Here is a 16,239-nt window from a genome sequence, read left to right on the forward strand (position 1 = left end):
AATACGAAGAAGTACACTTAATTCATCCATTCTTTTTTCTTTTGAGCTTAACCTACGTGTTATCCTGGGCGTCTTATGTTAACTTGCTGACGAGAATTCATCAGACGTCCCGAAATGGCCTCCATCTCCAATATAGCGCACATGGCAAGCAGCAGTCGTTGGATATCGATCCTAAACCCAGTTCTGCAAATCAGAGCTCCTATTGGTGCAAACCAGTGACCATGGCCCGGATATATCTACCGGCAATGATCTCATCCACCGCAAATCCTATAGTAATGAAGAACTACGCGAGTTTCTAGCCAGATCAACAATGCTTTTAAGCGTATATGGCCGCGGGCTTGGGCCTGTTGGGAAGAATGTTGGGTCCAGCCCCGCGTGCCGACTTTCCTGGTGTTTATAAGTTAGTATGGAGACGCAAATCCCCTGGTACGTGGGATTTTTCAACCCTCAAAATTTTGAGGAGTCAAGATGCGCATTCCGGTATCTGTTCTGGTGTTATCAATCCTGTCGAAGTTCTGCACGGCACTGCTCGAAGAGAAATTCGTGGCATTCGAACATGAGGGCGCTTTGGATATCACCCATGCCCCTGTCCTCTATGCTGCGGATGACTTCATCGGAGTTGGAATTGCAGCCGAAAGTCTCGCGAGCGATTTTGCTGAAATAACAGGCTCCAAGCCAGATATCCGTAACCTTACACAAGAACAGCTCGGCCGGTTTGGCGGCATCGGGCGAGCTGAGAGCGCCATCATTGTGGGCTCACTGAAGTCCCCGCTGATTCAACGCCTGTCCCGCAATGGCACAAACTCGACGTTGAATGTCCAAGACATCGCGGGAAAATGGGAGGGTTTCAAGACGTCAATTGTGCGGAATCCGCTGCCTGGAATTCAGGCCGCGCTGGTTATTGCGGGGAGTGACAAGCGCGGCGCGATTTTCGGGATTCATACGCTTGCTGAGCAGTCGGGACAGTCGCCGTATGAATTTCTTTACATTCCATTCTTTGCTAAAAAGACATTTTGCGAAGCTAACCTCTATGTAGATATCACTGGTTTGCCGATGTCCCTGCTAAGAAGCACGAGAAGATTTATGCCCTTCCAAAGACAACTGTGCATGGAGAGCCGAGCGTGAAGTATCGCGGGCTTTTCATCAATGACGAGGAGCCGGCAACTACACTGTGAGCCCTTTTGCTGAATAAGTGGAGTCGAACGAGAAGCTGATGTGGTGCAGATGGTGGGCTCGGAAACACAATGCTTCACACTACCGTCTGGACGTACGTATTACACAAAAAAAGTTGATTATCGCTGATTTGGATAGACTGAATACTACCGCCACGTCTTCGATATGATGCTCCGCCTCAAAGCAAACTACATTTGGCCCGCAATGTGGCGCTCTTACACCCCTCCACCAGGCCAAATCTTCTTCACCGATGACCCCGGAAATACGCAGCTTGCAAACGACATGGGGATTGTCGTGTCCACGAGCCACCACGAGCCTATGCAACGCGCAACTAATGAGTGGAATGTCACTGAAACGGGACCCTGGGATTGGCGACGCAACAAGGAGAATGTCACAAGCTTTATGGAAGAGGGGATTAGGAGGATTGAGGGAAAAGAGGTATATATCACAATGGGAATGAGGGGACCGAATGATGGGCCAATTGTAGGCGACGATGCGTTGGACATATTGAAGGATGTGTTCGAGACAGAGAGAGCAATATTCAAAAAGTATTACGGCTCTGAAGATGGTGTAAATCGTAAGTATTCCATTGAATTGAGAACTCTAGGGCATGTAAGAGCTAACTTCGAGCAGAGATGTGGACGCTGTATAAAGAGGTGCAGACCTACTATGCTGCTGGCCTTGATCCACCAGAGGATGTTACGCTAATATTTCCCGATGACAATGCGGGCAATGTGCAGCGCCTGCCTACTGCAAATGAGAGTGCAAGAGCGGGTGGTATCGGAGTAAGTCGATATCCTTCTCGTATCCTGCTGCGATACTGATCCAGGAAGCTGTACTACCACTTCGAATATGTCGGATCTCCCGTCTCGTACAAATGGCAGAATATAGCAAACTTGGTATGTATTGAACTCTCTGCAACTAACCACGGCACTTAACATCCCCAGCCCAAGGTTTACAAAGAACTATCCCAAGCCAAATTGCGCGGGGCCGATCGCATTTGGATCATGAACGTCGGCGATATCAAACCCATGGAACTCCCTCTTTCCTTCTCCATGGACCTGGCTTGGAACACATCTAGTATCACTTTCGAAAGCATTCCCGAATATCTTACGCTCTGGCTCACGCGCGAGATTGGCACCGAGTACGCGGAAACACTTACTCCTCTGCTGATGGAATGGGGCCACCTCATCGGTATGCGCAGATACGAAGCCGTGTGGCCAAGCACGTACTCCAGTTTCTATTTCCGTGAAACCGAGAGGATTCTGGGTCGCTGGCAAACGCTGCAAGACCGAATTACCGCGCTGCATGAGCAAATGCCTACCGACATTGCGCCGGCGTTCTATCAACTGGTATATTATCCAATCGTTTCTGGAGCAACATTTTATCGCGTCCAGCTCGGTGTTGCTTTGAACAGAAAGTACGCGCATGAGCGGAGGAACTCTGCAAACGGCGTGGCAGAACATGTCCGAGAACTGTTCGAGTCAGACTACGACCTCACACATGGTTTCAACACTCTCCTCAATGGAAAATGGTCTGGAATCCTGGAGCAAGCAAAATATGACGACCTGGAAGGATACGAGCCATATGGTGGATTTAGAGATTGGCCAAATCCCTCTCGAGATATGCTATCTAACCTTTCATACGTCCAACTGCGCCAGGATATGCAGTATACCCTAGGGAACATGGGCATCTATGCAGAAGAATCAGTCAATGCTGCCATACAAGGTCGCTGGGCGGAATCTATCGACGCGAGTTTACCCAGCAGCCAGTTAGGGAACCCCGAGAGAGAGTGGACGCCAACCCTACTTGTTATGGATCCTTATGGCCCTCCAGTACGTTTTGTCGAGCTTTTTATGCGGGGCGATTATCGTGTGCCGATTAACTGGACCATAGGAGAACCTCCTGTGGACTGGCTCAGAATCACTCCCAGATCAGGAATGCTTCATCAAGACCACTATGATCAGAGAGTGAACATCAGCATCGATTGGGATCGGGTACCTGTTGGCTTTAATGCCACGGTGATTGTGCCAGTGACATCGACGCCATCCCACTACCCCTATCAGGATTATCTGTACATTCCGGTGTCAAATCATAGAGCCCCCGATGGCTTCGTCGGCTTTCCAGAGACGGAGTTGAAATTCATATCTATAGAAGCGCCCCACTTCCAGCGCTCATCATTCTCACCAAACACTCGCAATGGTACTACCGGAAACGACACCACCGTGCATTTCGAGCATATTCCGTACTTGGGAACACGCACTGAATCTGGTTCTTTGGCACTGCGACCTTACACACTGGCGCGTACCACAGACTCTACGAGCGCATTCGTGGAATACAACATCTACCTCTTCAACAGCACGTCCGCCCTCAACGCCACCGTCTACATAAATGGCTGCCTGGACACAGATCCCAACCTGCTCTTGCAATTCTCCCTGACACTGGACGATCAACCGGCGAACTTTACCCGCGTCCTGGGGCAGCCAACGAATGCGGGAGATTTGCCGCCCGAGTGGAATCCGACAGTCATGGATAATGTGTGGAAGAAGAAGGTAAGCCTTGGTCCAGCCGCTGCAGGAGCACATAAGCTGGTCTGGAGAGCGAATAATCCGGAGCTGTATCTGGAGAAGATTGTGCTGTTTACAAGGGGAAGAGAAGGAGAGCGGGAGACCTATCTTGGCCCACCAGAGACCAAGTTTGTTGGAGGAAAATTGTGGACATATCGATAATGTTCTTGAACCGTTAGAGTTCATGAACTTCTAAGAATCTTCTTTGCTACTCGCAAGTCCTCAGTGATGTCCGCATCCCACAGCCACGCCATCCGCTTTCTGACATTGTTCTCAATTGCCTCCATATCGTCGCCTTCCGGCCCTTCGAACTCATACAACATACCTGCTTCTTTACTCGTCTTGACCAGTTTGAGTGATCGAAGGCGTCTCACGTCTTCATATGCTTGAAAGGCCTTGTCGATCTCGTGAGCGTCGGTAATTTCACCAAGCAGTTCGCCCAAGATGTAGCAATCCTCGACACACATGCCCGCTCCGGCGCCCTGATGCGGCGTGGAAGCGTGAGCAGCGTCACCCACTAGACAGATCCGTGGACTCGATTGGATATATGTCCGCGCAGAGGGGTGGTTAAACAACGCCCAAATATCAGTCTTCTCAATACTGGACAAGAGGGCCTTAACATCGGGACTCCAGGTCGCGAAGTCAGCGAGGATGTCTTCTTTGGAGCTATTAACAATCCAATCCGGGTTTGTCCAACTTTCACGAGACGTAAATGCAACGACTTGTCCAACCATTAGTTTGGATTCCGATCCTAGAACAGATACATACTCACTGTTTAGCATCGTACCCTTCGCAATTGGAAATGTCAGAACATGTCCGTGATGCCCACAAAACATTTGTGCAGTCTTGGGGGTCTCCTCTCCCAGAATCTCCGCCGCCTTCTCCATTGATATCAGGCCTCTGTAAGCACATTTCCCAGAGAACACGGCCTTTGCCTCCTCTTTTCCCAAGACTATCTCCCGTGTCCGCGACTTGATCCCATCACATCCCAGCACAGCATCGTGCCTCGCTGTTGTACCGTCTGCAAAGTGCAGTACAGCATCCCCTGTACCATCATCCGCTTCCTCGATGTCAACCAATCTCTTGCGGAACTTGGGTACATGATCAGGAATCAATTTCACAAGCTCGTCAAGGAGATGTGCGCGATGCACGCCACCTCCAGGTCCCCGACGCGCAGGCCAGTCAAACACCTTCTCGCCAACCCTGATTTCCCGACCATCTCTCCTCGCCACTACAGCTCTCTCATTCTTGTTTTTACAATCTCCCACACGGACTGTGAAATATATGGGATCTTCCTCCATGTAAGGCGCTTCCGCACACCGCAGAAACGCGTCTTTGATTTCTGGGGAAATCAGCTCCATGGTTCGGACGAACGTAGGCTGGAACCCGACGCCGGCGCCGATTTCGCCAAATTGAGCGGCGGATTCATATAGTGTGTGTTGGATGCCGTGTTTGGTGAGGGATATGGAGAGAATAGTGCCTGCGATGCCGCCACCGATTATGGCAAGGTTCAAAGGTTTTGGAGATACAGACTCAGTTGCTGATGTCGCCATTTGGAGGGATTGAAGTCAGGATTGCTCGAATACCTGTTAGGCAAGGATGCGCTGCGACAATTCAGTGGAACCATCGAGGACAGAATATGTGGAGGGGAGGCGTTCAACCGAGGTGCAAGGCGTAACTGCCCCACGTTGTACCGCCTCGATGGGGAATCGGGCGACTGCTTGTTGTGTCTTAACGGATTACTATGTCCAAAAAGACCCTTGGCTACACAGTGTGAGCCCTCCAAGCTTGACGATGCGGCGTCCCGTTAGTGCCGTCTACGGTGATAGAGAATAACATTCTACCTAGGGTTTCATCGCTGACTAGGAAGATTGCGGTCGTCAAGCACAACTCCATCAGTGACCATGCGCAATTATGTCTGCACCTGTATGCCCATCTGATAAACCAACAGTCACGGCAGCAGGTTCTTTCTTATCTCAACCGCTGAAAATCGCTAACCTACATCATCCCGACAAACAGCTGAGGTCTGGTAGGGGGCTGTCACGAACTTCCGCAAATAGACGCAGCGCGTGCCTCACATACATAGATCATAGATGTCTTCCAAAAAGACGGTAGTGATTCTGGAACACTTCTACGGAGGCTGAGGACGACGGCAGTTATACCACTTCATCCTTTGGCTGTATGGTAACAGATTTGCCTCATGCTACGCACAGAAGTACAACAATCTAAAAGATCATATACAGCGTCTTATCACAACTGACTGAACTCCCTTCTGCACTGCCTTGGTACTACAGTTTTCCAAGTCCGATTGAGCAGTCAGAAGGCGCAGCGATATAACAGGTCTTACAACTGGATTTGCAGTGTCTCTACGTATAATATGCCTAAAACGAAACATTACCTATAGAATTATCAAGTAGTTGCCAATATATTTGCGCTGACTAGATGATCTAACTCACGGAGGAAGTGGAAGGAGTATTCACTCCGATGTCAGAAGCCGTTGTATAGCTGTACAAATGCAAGTCAATCAATCACTGTGGGGCACGCAGATTTGAATAAATAATGCGGCTATTCCACGTCGGACTGAACAACTCCCTGCGCTTCCTCTGTGCTGCCACTCTCCACACCCGATTGGACAGCGATAAAAGCGATAGCAGCGCCGGTGGCAATCAGCTTTGCATCGCCTCTCTGTGTAGGTGTAACCAGCCAGCACAGGCTCAATACATAAGTCTATTTGACCTCACCAGAGGATCCTCGGGAATTAGACCGCCAGCTTGATGAACTTGCACGATCAAAGCAAAATGATCTGGTCCGACAGGTACACGCGGGAGCTCAGTCGGACGTGGACAGCCACAGTACCGCACATAGCCCTATTCAGTGGTATCCAGTTGAGTTGTACTGACTAGGTAATCAAATGTACTGAGGAACAGCAGGCTAGTGTTAATAGGGTGTAGGCTGCTGCATCCTTTGTGCTGCTACTTGCCAAATCCGACTGAGCAGCTAGGAGGCGCAGCATATAGCGGACATTGGTATTTACTTTCCATCCAGGTATAATAAGCTTTGAAACGAGGAGCCAGTCATGGCCACATTGGGTAGTAGCCAATCGAGTTGTGCGGACGAGGTTATGATCAAAGACACGGAGCCGCTGCACGAAATGTCTAGTCGGCCGTGAAAAGAAGCAGTATACCAATGAATAGATTACAAACGAACTGGATATCTCTATGCACAAGTAACAGCAAGACCCCAGCAGGACCTGCAGATACCCCTACAGCAACCGGGCGTGGTCCATCTTCCTATCTCTACTATCTGCCATGAAGAGATATCGACGCGGAAACGACAGTAGACTTTGGTGCCTGCATACTTTTACGCAAGAAAATCGAAAAAGGAAACAAGACGGCTCAAAAAAGTGTAAACTGGCTACTATTGAGTCAGTGCTTTGCTTTGGGTGTGCAGCACGCTTGCACACCTTGAGATGAGCCAGTTTAACGTCTCTCACCGCCACGTTCTCTCACCCCCAATGAATTTCGCTGGAAGGCTTGCCCAGCGAGAAATCTGGAGGTGTTTGCGCTTGCTCAGTCCTTTTTCCCCAATGAATTTCGGAGGAAGGGGGCGTCAGCTCGATCTGGTCATCTGCTGCTGCGGGCTGATCGTCCCTCTTGTTCCACGTGACGACGGTTTTCGGTTTTCCAATAATTTGAAAGCTGTCTTTCGGTTTCTCGGGAGAAGCATCACGGCCCCAAATTATTTCCGTCGAAGGGGGTGTAATTTCCACCGAATCGGCCGGTTGATCGTCCCTCTTGCCCCAAGTTACGATTGTCTTCGGTTTCCCGATGATCTCGAAGCTGTCCTTGGGTTTCTCATCCCTCTTAGACCAGGTAGTTTCGCTGTCTGGTTTTCCGATCACGATGATGTCCGGGAGATCGAGCTGATGACTGTAAGTATCGACCTATTATTCAGAAGCAATAGTACATACATCGGCGCTGGGAACGGGGGCAGCACTGACGCTGGCGACAAGGACGCCAGCGGCCAGTAATGATGCAAGCCTGTACTGCATGGTATCTCGCTGATAATGCTGTAAGCGAAGAGCGGATATAGTGATTGAAGTTTTTGTGGGTCGAGGTGCAGAGCTAATGGCAAGATATAGGGAGTTGAGCTGGTGACAGTCCATCAGGCGACCGTGGGCTGCTTCATATACTTTTTCCCATGTAAACTGCCACTGTTGCCACCTCTGGCCGGAACGATGAACGCCATACCTAAAAACGGTTACGAGGATGCCTTAGTGCGGTGCTCGGCGGCAATCAGGATCCCCGTATAGCTAATTTGCCAATCTGGATAAAGAATGATGCATCATCCGTCATGGCATGGGCCCTTTGCGCCAGAAGTTGGTCCAGAAGTTGGTCACCTCACCAGGACGAGAAATTGGATGGTGTGAACGGTAACCTCCCAGTGGGTGCGTATCGGAGGCCTGTGCCACCACATCTTCCGCACTGCATGTGGAGAGACAACTGGGCTCCTGTGTGAAGATGCTTACGGATTGGTGGCGAGCCCTTGTCTCGTGGACAGCCAAGGAACGAGCTTGTCGAGGCGATCTGTATGGAAGCTGCGAGGAACGGCTGGTTCGATCGCTCAATGCATGGGCATTAGCGTGTCGTTGGGCTAGACTTTGAAGTTGGGCCGGAGAGCGCTATCAGTGCGTTGCCAAATATCCATGAGCGAGAAGGGTCACACAGGCACAGCAGGACGGAAAGAGGATCGTCTCTAGGGTCTGCATGATGTACAACGATATATGCGGGGTTGGCCGGCACATGCAAAGCCGTTGTGGTCGTCCGTTCTAGCACTCATAACAGCGTTGCACCGGGTTCTCAAGCTCTGGCCAGAATGTCGCTGCAGGGCTTCAGATTGAGGGCGGTAGCAGAGGCGTCGAGTTGCCGTATGGAGATAGTGGTTGAAAACCCGTTTCACGGAAGAGGAAACTTAATTTCTTGCAGATGTAGCTCGCCGGAACGAATGGAGTATGCGGAATTGCTTGGCGGCTCGAGTCACTTATGGCGATGCGGATGTGAGGGAATCAATATCCTCCTCATATCAAAGGTAGCTATTTTCAGCATCAGCAGCTGGATTCGTACCAGGGACCCGACAACTGGCCTTTGCATATTGAATTCTGGCCCGTGTTGAGGTATCTAAACAGCAGGACCGTGAAGTAGGAAGGCCCAGGACCTGGACTGGCTATTATTAGGAATCCCATTGAGCCGTCAGCAGCAGTCGAGAATCAAAAGACAAATGACACTGAATAAACATGAAGCGAAAGCCGGGGTAACACTTAATGCACAGTTAAACGCAATCTAACAGTGAAAATGGTTACATTCCGACTCTTCGAGATTCTGAACGGACAGTTGGCCGAAACGAAAGCAGAAATTACCCCCGAAGGCACTGAAAGGTGTTACTCAACTCTCGTACTTCGACTTTGTTCTGCCTATGAGGCGAGGACCAAACAGACGCAAGTTGAGGCGGTCGACAATCAGGAAGCGAGAAGAATAGATTGTGGTCGTACCGGTTAATCTAAATAGAGAGCACTCAACGAGCTTGGCGATTTCTCTGTCATCTGGTGCCCGCGCTATCTCCAACAAGGACAGCTGTGCAATATACGTTCAGCCATATCTAACTTGGCACGGCATCATATTTGGCGCAGACCTTGTCAGAATCATTAGTCGTGATAAACACGTGACCGATGCCTTCTTCGTGCGCCGTCAGGCAGGTGGAGGAGCCCTGGAGGCCATTGGGACAAAGACGTCGGCAACTCTCTGGTGGTATCAGAGCAGAATAGCAGGAAATCAAGAGTATGCTGACCAGTATCGTCGTAGTAATTCGCCACTCTTGATACCTGGTGTTGTCGTTATCATGATCAGCTGGAGAGAATGCATTGCCTCCTCATCATCGATAAGCAGTCAATCATTAGATCATCGGAGGCCCCGTCTTCGATCCTCCCGCCCAAGACCCATGAAAGCTGCCATCCCCTCTCAAGTGAATTGGTGGGAAGTCCATTCTGCTCTATCAGGTCTTCGCAGTGGCATGCTGATCACAACGCTGACATCCCACTGGAGTCAATATAACGCTGTCCTCGGTACCAGATTCTGCGGCGACCGTGTGGCTGCAGCTCTCGCGTATTAGTCGTTGTTGTCGGCCCTGAGGACGTACAACGTCCTGGCTGACCGCGAAGACGTCACAACGCGTCCAGCTGACTGGTTCGTCGACGGCTGTGGACCGACCAACAAAGTATGATCTCATGATCCATGAGCAAGCCGTAAGAAGCAGGCCATATGGTGAAGGTGGGTGATTACAAGCGTTGGGATCCCGCGACAACATCGGTCGTCGCCGAGAGGCGAACAGTGGGCACCAAGCGCATGCGTGAGCGCAACTTAAGTCATGCAATCGTTCCATATGACAAGATAAGAAGCCGAGGTGACGTTGTCCTGGCCGGCACGTCGCGAGGAAATAGCGTTTAGGTCCGTCTAGAACTGCGTAGGCTCTCCGCCGTGCGTGGTGAAGGGTACTGAACATCCACATTACACGTCTTCTCTTGCGGAGGCTGCAATCGTGCTAGAACCATTCTGTGACCACCTCTTGCCTTACACACATATCGGAAAGTACGAAGTGTCTCCAGCTGGATTTTTGCATCGACCACCATTGGAAGTCAGCGATCTCCAAGCAAGAATTCCTGTCCATAACCAGTAGTGAACGCAATACATAGGAACAAATTAATATCTTGTACTGAGAACAGAAGACCTGCGGCCTCGGCGTAAACGGTGAATCCCCGAAGAGTTCACTCATCAGTCATTCAGCCATGGTAGTACGCGTTCCCAGAATGGTGTGCGCTCCAGCTGCCTTCCTTGGTGTGCACACCATTGCCAACGGAAATGGGGTAATGAGATTACAGCCAAATGGGGGAGAGTGGTGACCTGGTTCGGACGGAAAAGAAGATATCGAATCCAGATGAAAGGGCACTCGAATGTCCAGATGAAGCCCGATGTGAGAATTGCCAAGACATCGGCCAAACCTTTCACCGACGACTTTCCTCTTTCATAACATACAGCATCGACAACAGCATACGCACCAGCTCCGTCTTGACAGGCCTCCAGAGTTACAATAACGCACCTCTTTCAGGTGTGAGCCGCAATCATGGCTGTAAGTTGCCTGTAACTTTTACATACGCTTGCAACTGACCAGAATCCAGGCCGTCGCACCCTTCAATCCGCGCCCGCTGCTCCAGAGCTTGTACGTTCCGCTCCACATCGCGCCTATCGACTCCTTCACCCTTCCACCATACAGACGGCAATACTGATTGCTCTGCAGAATTGACAAGGACATCATCGTGCGCCTCAAGTGGGGAGACACCGAATATAAGGGCCGCCTGGTTTCCATGGATTTGTACATGAACATCCAGCTCGCGAACACGGAGGAATTTGTGAATGGCGTCAGCTCAGGCACATTAGGACAGGTCCTGATAAGGTGCGTGTGGATAAAAGATGAATCTGCGAGAGCGGAGTGCTGACATTGCGCGTAGATGCAATAACGTTCTTTGGATTGGTCAGGCAGACAAGGTGGAACCAAAGCCTACGAGAGATACGAATATGTCTGGTTGAGCGGTGTGGAATTGTCACGTTTGGTTAAAGAGGACGGTACGTTGAGCATGTTCGACACGACATGCTAGGCCCTCACGTTTGGGTTGGCCATGGCTCAAGAGACTCGACCGTGAAGGTCAAGTTTGGTACTACGTTTAGCGAGAAAACGGAAGGCGTGGGTGTTTGGCGCGACACTAAATAATGATGATTCAGGCGGAGAAGGGGTCTAAGGACAAGCTACAGGCATGGTCTGCTGTGGCAGCGGGACTCCGAATCTTCGATTCAAACAACGCATGGCCGACGCTACAAAGCAGTCGGCAACCAGAGAAATCTACTCAATCTCCTCCACGACAAGCCGCTTCCGTCCCTTTTCGCCCGATCGTGAGCTGGGATTGACGTCCAAACCTTGTAGTTGGCCCTCCAATCCTAGATCCGCGCTGAGCCTGAACTTCTCCTCGTCAAGTTTGAACAGTTTCTTCATCTTCCAAGTTTCCAAACCTTCAAGAACATTTTCCGCATGGCCTCTCACAAGATCATCTCTGTCTTCGTCCTTGACCCAAGAGACTACCCTCTCCACTTCTTCCGTGCTTCTCATTGTTAGACCGGATGCACTTTCTTTCCCCCGCTCAAGCAAAGCGTCCATGCCTCTCAACAACCCCATCACTACCAGAACGGCTGCGCGTCTTAAAATAGCCTTCTCACTCCCCGTTTCAATAGCCAAAATCTGAAGCGCCATCTGCAGCCCGGCATCCACAGCAACCTGGTTCAGCAACTCGAGTCTCTTCTCCAAGATCACCGATAGGATACTCAACGCCGAAGCCCTCATTCTCACATCTTCTTCAATCCCCGTGTCCTCCCACCCTTGCACAATCTTGAGTAATGCATCGCGCTCCTGCTGTTCATCAGGATTCTCGCCTTCAGGATCTAGCAGGTTAGGTATCGGACCACCCCACGCAGCCTCCGCTTCTTCCTGTTGCTTCCTCTCCTGCTCAGCGATGAGGTCGCGTTGTGAAAGCGTCTGTTTCCGCTGACCGCGACGACTGGAAACGGATAGTGCTGCATCAAGGATCATCTTCAGGCTGGAAAATCTGAGACCCATAGTCGGCGCCCTGATCCAGAACTCATCTTCCATCACGAGGTTATTCAGGATCTCGCCCACACGGAGCCGGAAGTCTAGCGCTTGTTGAATATCCTTCTCCTTCGTAAGGCGCAACGAGCGCTCCTCGACGTCGATGATTGCGTCGACTAGAATGCGTACCGTAGGGTTTGGTACCCGGGTTGCGAGATCGACGAGGACGGGGATTGCGGCGAAGTGGACGTAGGTTTCGGGATCGGCGACAGATGCAGAGAGAAGGAGGTGCGTGGTTGATGGAACGTCGATAACTGGTAATGCGGTGGGGTCTTGGATGAGTTTGCGAATAATCGAGAGGGCCCAAGTACGGTTTGGAGGCTCGGGGGATGTGAGTTCCGTGATTGCTGACTTGAGGGTCGCGCGATGTTTGGATTGGATATCGTCTTCTTGAGGTGTAGTGGATGACGGTTGCAGCATTTGTAGAAGATTTGAAGATGCATTGGTGATGAGAGACGAGAGAGATGGATCGCTTTGAGGTTGCGAGAGATATTGAAGACTGGGGATGATGGAATCGAGCAGTTCCGAGTTCGCATTGGCCTGGAAGTTTGGAGAAGTGACGAGGTTGTTGAGTACACTTATCGCAAACGAAGTGAGCTCCTCCGATTCCGCATCGGTGGCCACTTCTGCTGTATGTGCATTCCTTTTCACAAGATGCCGTAGAGCTGCGCGACTTGGTTGTGATGTGTCGACTGTTCTCCCCAACTTGGCCTTGTGCCCGTCCACAAAGTTCTGCAAGAGCTGGCCCATGAGCTCAATGATGTGCTTTGGGCTCCTGACAAAATTCTGTTGCAAGGCCGAAATCATTGCCTCTAGGAGCTTCGCATTCGCAAGAGCAGCCAGCGGGTCAACGTCTGGTTCATGTGTGAGAGACGGTTTTGATGATCCTGCAGTTCTATTGACAGACAACCACCTCTTGGTGATGCTCACGAAGAGCGTACCAGCATGCTCATCGTCCACATTGGCGTCCTTCAGGATTGAAACAAACGAAGCGACGTGGCCGTCCAAGAGTCCAATATTTGCAATCATGTCGCCCACGCCATGTTGTTCGCTCTGATCATTCCTTCTTCGACGGAGCTCCACTCCACCAAAGGAGCCAGGGGCGTATTCCCAGAACCCATCTCCGTTATAAAAAAGATTCGTTGTGATCAGTTCAACTTGTTTGGGATCGCAGGCCACGGCCATGTACTTTGTCAAGATGTTGCGGGTTGTCCGGGTCCAAAAGGAATCCAAAGCTGGACGAGCGCGGCCATACTCCAGTAAGCCCCAAAGTTGCAGAAGGGGTATGCCTACCATTTTTCTCATCGGGCCGGGACGTGTCAGGACGGAAGCCAACACTGACAGCCTTTGAAGGGCAAGCCGTAGGTCTCGCTCGTCGACAAGAACATGATCGGGTGTGTCGTCACGTCTGACTGTTGCGGACGCCTCCAGGGGTTTGAGAGGTCGAAGTATCGGTAGGACGAAAAGATTCCAGCCTACGGTTCCGGGCGCACCGGTGGCCTTGTGCAGCAGAAATTCGACGATAATATGTGCTGCTGCCCGGCTCAGCTCAACACCGGCTGCACCATCAAGGAGAGACCACAGCTGCGGTTCGAGTCGTCCGAACCATTCTTCTTCAGCCATTCCCGTCAGCGGATGCACCAGAAGTCTAGCTACGTGAGGCATGGCCTCAAGTGAGATCGGAGCTTGCGAGCGCGGTACATTCCCAGCATCCTGCGGCATCTTCGAATTTTTAGAGAGATAAGCCATCGATATGAACTCTATAATGTGGCGGATTCCGTCAGGCCGGAGCGGGATCATTGCCACCTCCTTCTTGAGCCTCTGTTTGAGCCATGCTGGGATGTTTTCTTCCGCCCATGGGGTGAGGAGCGGGAGCAGTCGGTAGATTGGGGTCAAATCCATGATCTTTGCAAATTGTGCTTTATATGTTGCGTGATACTCTTCGCTTGATCTTGGTGAGTAGGCCAGTTCGGCAGTGGCAGCGAGAAGATCTGGGAGTATACGCTCAGCAAGTAGCGGGTGAACTCCTGTAACCCCTTCCTGTTCCCATATGGGAATTAGAATCTGCAGGACATGAGATAAACGATCATCATCGTGCACCGGCGGCACTGAGAGCGATGATACGAGGACGGAGCCTGGACGTTGGCCGTACGCTACACCGGAAGAAAGAAACGGCAGTATGCCTAGTGATGTGATGAGATCCAGAAGCCCATAGACTATTCCTACCAAAGATGCATCGTATGGAGCGTTTGGATCCTGTGCCAGTTCTTCCTTGTTGATAGCTTGGAGATGGGCGAGGGCTCGCTCTAATAGCTCATCCGCATCGGAAACTCCTCGTCCATCTGATGAAGCTTTGAATCTTGCTTCGCTTCTCCCCTTCTTCAAATAGGGCCCGATGAACTGTGAAGCAGCATCTACAGCATCTTCCACGCCACCCATCTTTTAAGACGAAGGAGGTTGTCGTAGGAGGGGCCACTGTCAACGCAGCGAATGTTTGGGTTTCGAAAGACGATGGGGTTCGCCACCAGCAGCGGTACACGGGATGCGCTACCACGGTCACTTGCAATCCCCGAAAGTTACTCTTGGATCGCCGAGAGGTGCAGCTGCTTCACCCGTTGCATTCTACGCCGACTAATGCCTAGGAGTTCATCACTGTGTCATTGATACCCTAGGGTAGTGAAAGGGTCATTATTCTTTGAAAACACGAACTTTCTAGACTTTGTTAGCTGCGCATTCACTAACATTACCAATATAATACTCACTATAGAGCATCTTTATCTCACCTGTACGCCTTATAGAGCCATTTTTGAAGCGCTATATCTTCCCTTGTGAGGGTGAAATACAGTGTCGCCACACTGCAAGCAGTGTGTGTATAGGAAAACGCAGCCGGCGACGAGCGGGGTGCAGCTTACGGTGACTAATCACTCAACGCCCGGGCCCACTCAACGCCCGTTTTTGCTGACAAAACTATCAGCCCTCTACAACCTGTAGCACGGCAAATGTATCGTAAAATCACCAGATTTTTTGCAGGAGCACTCCTAGGAGCATGAAAAACCATGCCACAACCATAAATTACTAGCGATAACGCTGTGGGAGCTGTACTGTACGGGTGCACGTAGCTCGGGTGGGTGAGAGCACCCTCTCCTCAGTGGACTTCTGATCAACAACAATAGTCTCAGGTCTCTCAGGAGCTCATTTTTGTGGTGTACGAGGATTAAGGCTCTGTCGGTTACCCCTTTTAGATAATTGTATATCAATTTTAAGTTGCTTTTCAAGCTGCTTTTGGAGCTGCTTCTCAGCTCGCTCAAAGGCCTTGGCCTCCCTTGCTTGCACCTTCAGTTCCCACGCTGGTAACCTCTCGTGCACTCTTTCTTCTTTAAGAGCTTGTTTCTTCTACTTTTTGATGAGCCTCTGGTGTTGTGCCTCTGTGAGTTGTTGTTGTAGAAGCTTTTTATTAGCCCCTATTTGCTCCTGCCTCTCGTGGACCATCTGTACCTTGGTAGGAGAGTAAAAAACAGCACCACCATGCCAATCCTCAGGTTTCTCAAGTAGGAAAGGCTTGCCACGTTGATGGCACTTCTTCTCATTGATAAAAGCTTCCTCAAGCTTGTTGTATTGGTGTTGAAGGATTTGGTATTTAATCTCAAGCTTGTGATAACTTTGCGACAGCTGTTTACGCTCTTTGGCATAGTCCTCTGCAACAACCTCCTTCAGTATTTGCCGTACTCTACACCAATCAGAATCAGAGAGATTT

General features: G+C 50.7%; 7 protein-coding genes across 7 annotated transcripts; 2 read left to right on the top strand and 5 right to left on the bottom strand.

Annotated features, from left to right (window-relative positions):
- Window positions 1-468: 468 nt before the first annotated feature.
- On the top strand, window positions 469-3,875 carry EI97DRAFT_398812 (uncharacterized protein; the record flags this gene model as incomplete). The annotated part of the gene is made up of 7 exons (XM_033796405.1): window positions 469-971; window positions 1,037-1,171; window positions 1,225-1,267; window positions 1,312-1,750; window positions 1,807-1,958; window positions 2,007-2,072; window positions 2,121-3,875. Coding segments are annotated over 7 exons (3,093 nt in total), but the record flags the coding sequence as incomplete, so codon positions are not given.
- Window positions 3,876-3,932: 57 nt separating this feature from the next.
- On the bottom strand, window positions 3,933-5,358 carry EI97DRAFT_467369 (FAD/NAD(P)-binding domain-containing protein; the record flags this gene model as incomplete). The annotated part of the gene is made up of 3 exons (XM_033801595.1): window positions 4,513-5,358; window positions 4,066-4,461; window positions 3,933-3,961 (listed from the first exon to the last, which is right to left on the bottom strand). Exons 1-3 carry the CDS (start codon window positions 5,291-5,293, stop codon window positions 3,933-3,935), a joined length of 1,206 nt encoding a protein of 401 aa, XP_033653673.1. The 5' UTR covers window positions 5,294-5,358.
- Window positions 5,359-7,245: 1,887 nt separating this feature from the next.
- EI97DRAFT_458628 (uncharacterized protein) lies at window positions 7,246-7,791 on the bottom strand (the record flags this gene model as incomplete). Its single annotated transcript, XM_033800925.1, has 2 exons — window positions 7,246-7,662; window positions 7,711-7,791. The coding sequence occupies 2 exons, from the start codon at window positions 7,789-7,791 to the stop codon at window positions 7,246-7,248; spliced, it is 498 nt and encodes a 165-aa protein (XP_033653674.1).
- A 1,647-nt stretch (window positions 7,792-9,438) lies between these two features.
- On the bottom strand, window positions 9,439-10,433 carry EI97DRAFT_50381 (uncharacterized protein). Its single transcript, XM_033802796.1, has one exon. It carries the CDS (start codon window positions 10,299-10,301, stop codon window positions 9,789-9,791), a length of 513 nt encoding a protein of 170 aa, XP_033653675.1. The 5' UTR covers window positions 10,302-10,433; the 3' UTR covers window positions 9,439-9,788.
- A 400-nt stretch (window positions 10,434-10,833) lies between these two features.
- On the top strand, window positions 10,834-11,532 carry EI97DRAFT_50409 (small nuclear ribonucleoprotein F). Its single transcript, XM_033802808.1, has 4 exons — window positions 10,834-10,919; window positions 10,969-11,009; window positions 11,088-11,243; window positions 11,299-11,532. Exons 1-4 carry the CDS (start codon window positions 10,914-10,916, stop codon window positions 11,375-11,377), a joined length of 282 nt encoding a protein of 93 aa, XP_033653676.1. The 5' UTR covers window positions 10,834-10,913; the 3' UTR covers window positions 11,378-11,532.
- Window positions 11,533-11,580: 48 nt separating this feature from the next.
- EI97DRAFT_501420 (uncharacterized protein) lies at window positions 11,581-15,340 on the bottom strand. The gene is made up of 2 exons (XM_033802701.1): window positions 15,248-15,340; window positions 11,581-15,197 (listed from the first exon to the last, which is right to left on the bottom strand). Exon 2 carries the CDS (start codon window positions 14,922-14,924, stop codon window positions 11,688-11,690), a length of 3,237 nt encoding a protein of 1,078 aa, XP_033653677.1. The 5' UTR covers window positions 14,925-15,197; window positions 15,248-15,340; the 3' UTR covers window positions 11,581-11,687.
- A 337-nt stretch (window positions 15,341-15,677) lies between these two features.
- EI97DRAFT_378047 (uncharacterized protein) lies at window positions 15,678-16,148 on the bottom strand (the record flags this gene model as incomplete). Its single annotated transcript, XM_033795644.1, has 2 exons — window positions 15,678-15,878; window positions 15,981-16,148. Coding segments are annotated over 2 exons (369 nt in total), but the record flags the coding sequence as incomplete, so codon positions are not given.
- Between the last annotated feature and the right edge of the window lie 91 nt (window positions 16,149-16,239).

The sequence above is a fragment of the Westerdykella ornata genome (assembly GCF_010094085.1).
Source record: "Westerdykella ornata strain CBS 379.55 unplaced genomic scaffold EI97scaffold_11, whole genome shotgun sequence".
Taxonomy (NCBI): domain Eukaryota; kingdom Fungi; phylum Ascomycota; class Dothideomycetes; order Pleosporales; family Sporormiaceae; genus Westerdykella; species Westerdykella ornata.

Coding starts and splice junctions, on each gene's coding strand:
- EI97DRAFT_50381 (XM_033802796.1), bottom strand. CDS start 10,301: ATGTGGATGTTCAGTACCCTTCACCACGCACGGCGGAGAGCCTACGCA.
- EI97DRAFT_50409 (XM_033802808.1), top strand. Junction 11,010..11,087: donor CGCCCGCTGCTCCAGAGCTT/GTACGTTCCGCT, acceptor ATTGCTCTGCAG/AATTGACAAGGACATCATCG. Junction 11,244..11,298: donor TTAGGACAGGTCCTGATAAG/GTGCGTGTGGAT, acceptor CATTGCGCGTAG/ATGCAATAACGTTCTTTGGA.
- EI97DRAFT_501420 (XM_033802701.1), bottom strand. CDS start 14,924: ATGGGTGGCGTGGAAGATGCTGTAGATGCTGCTTCACAGTTCATCGGG.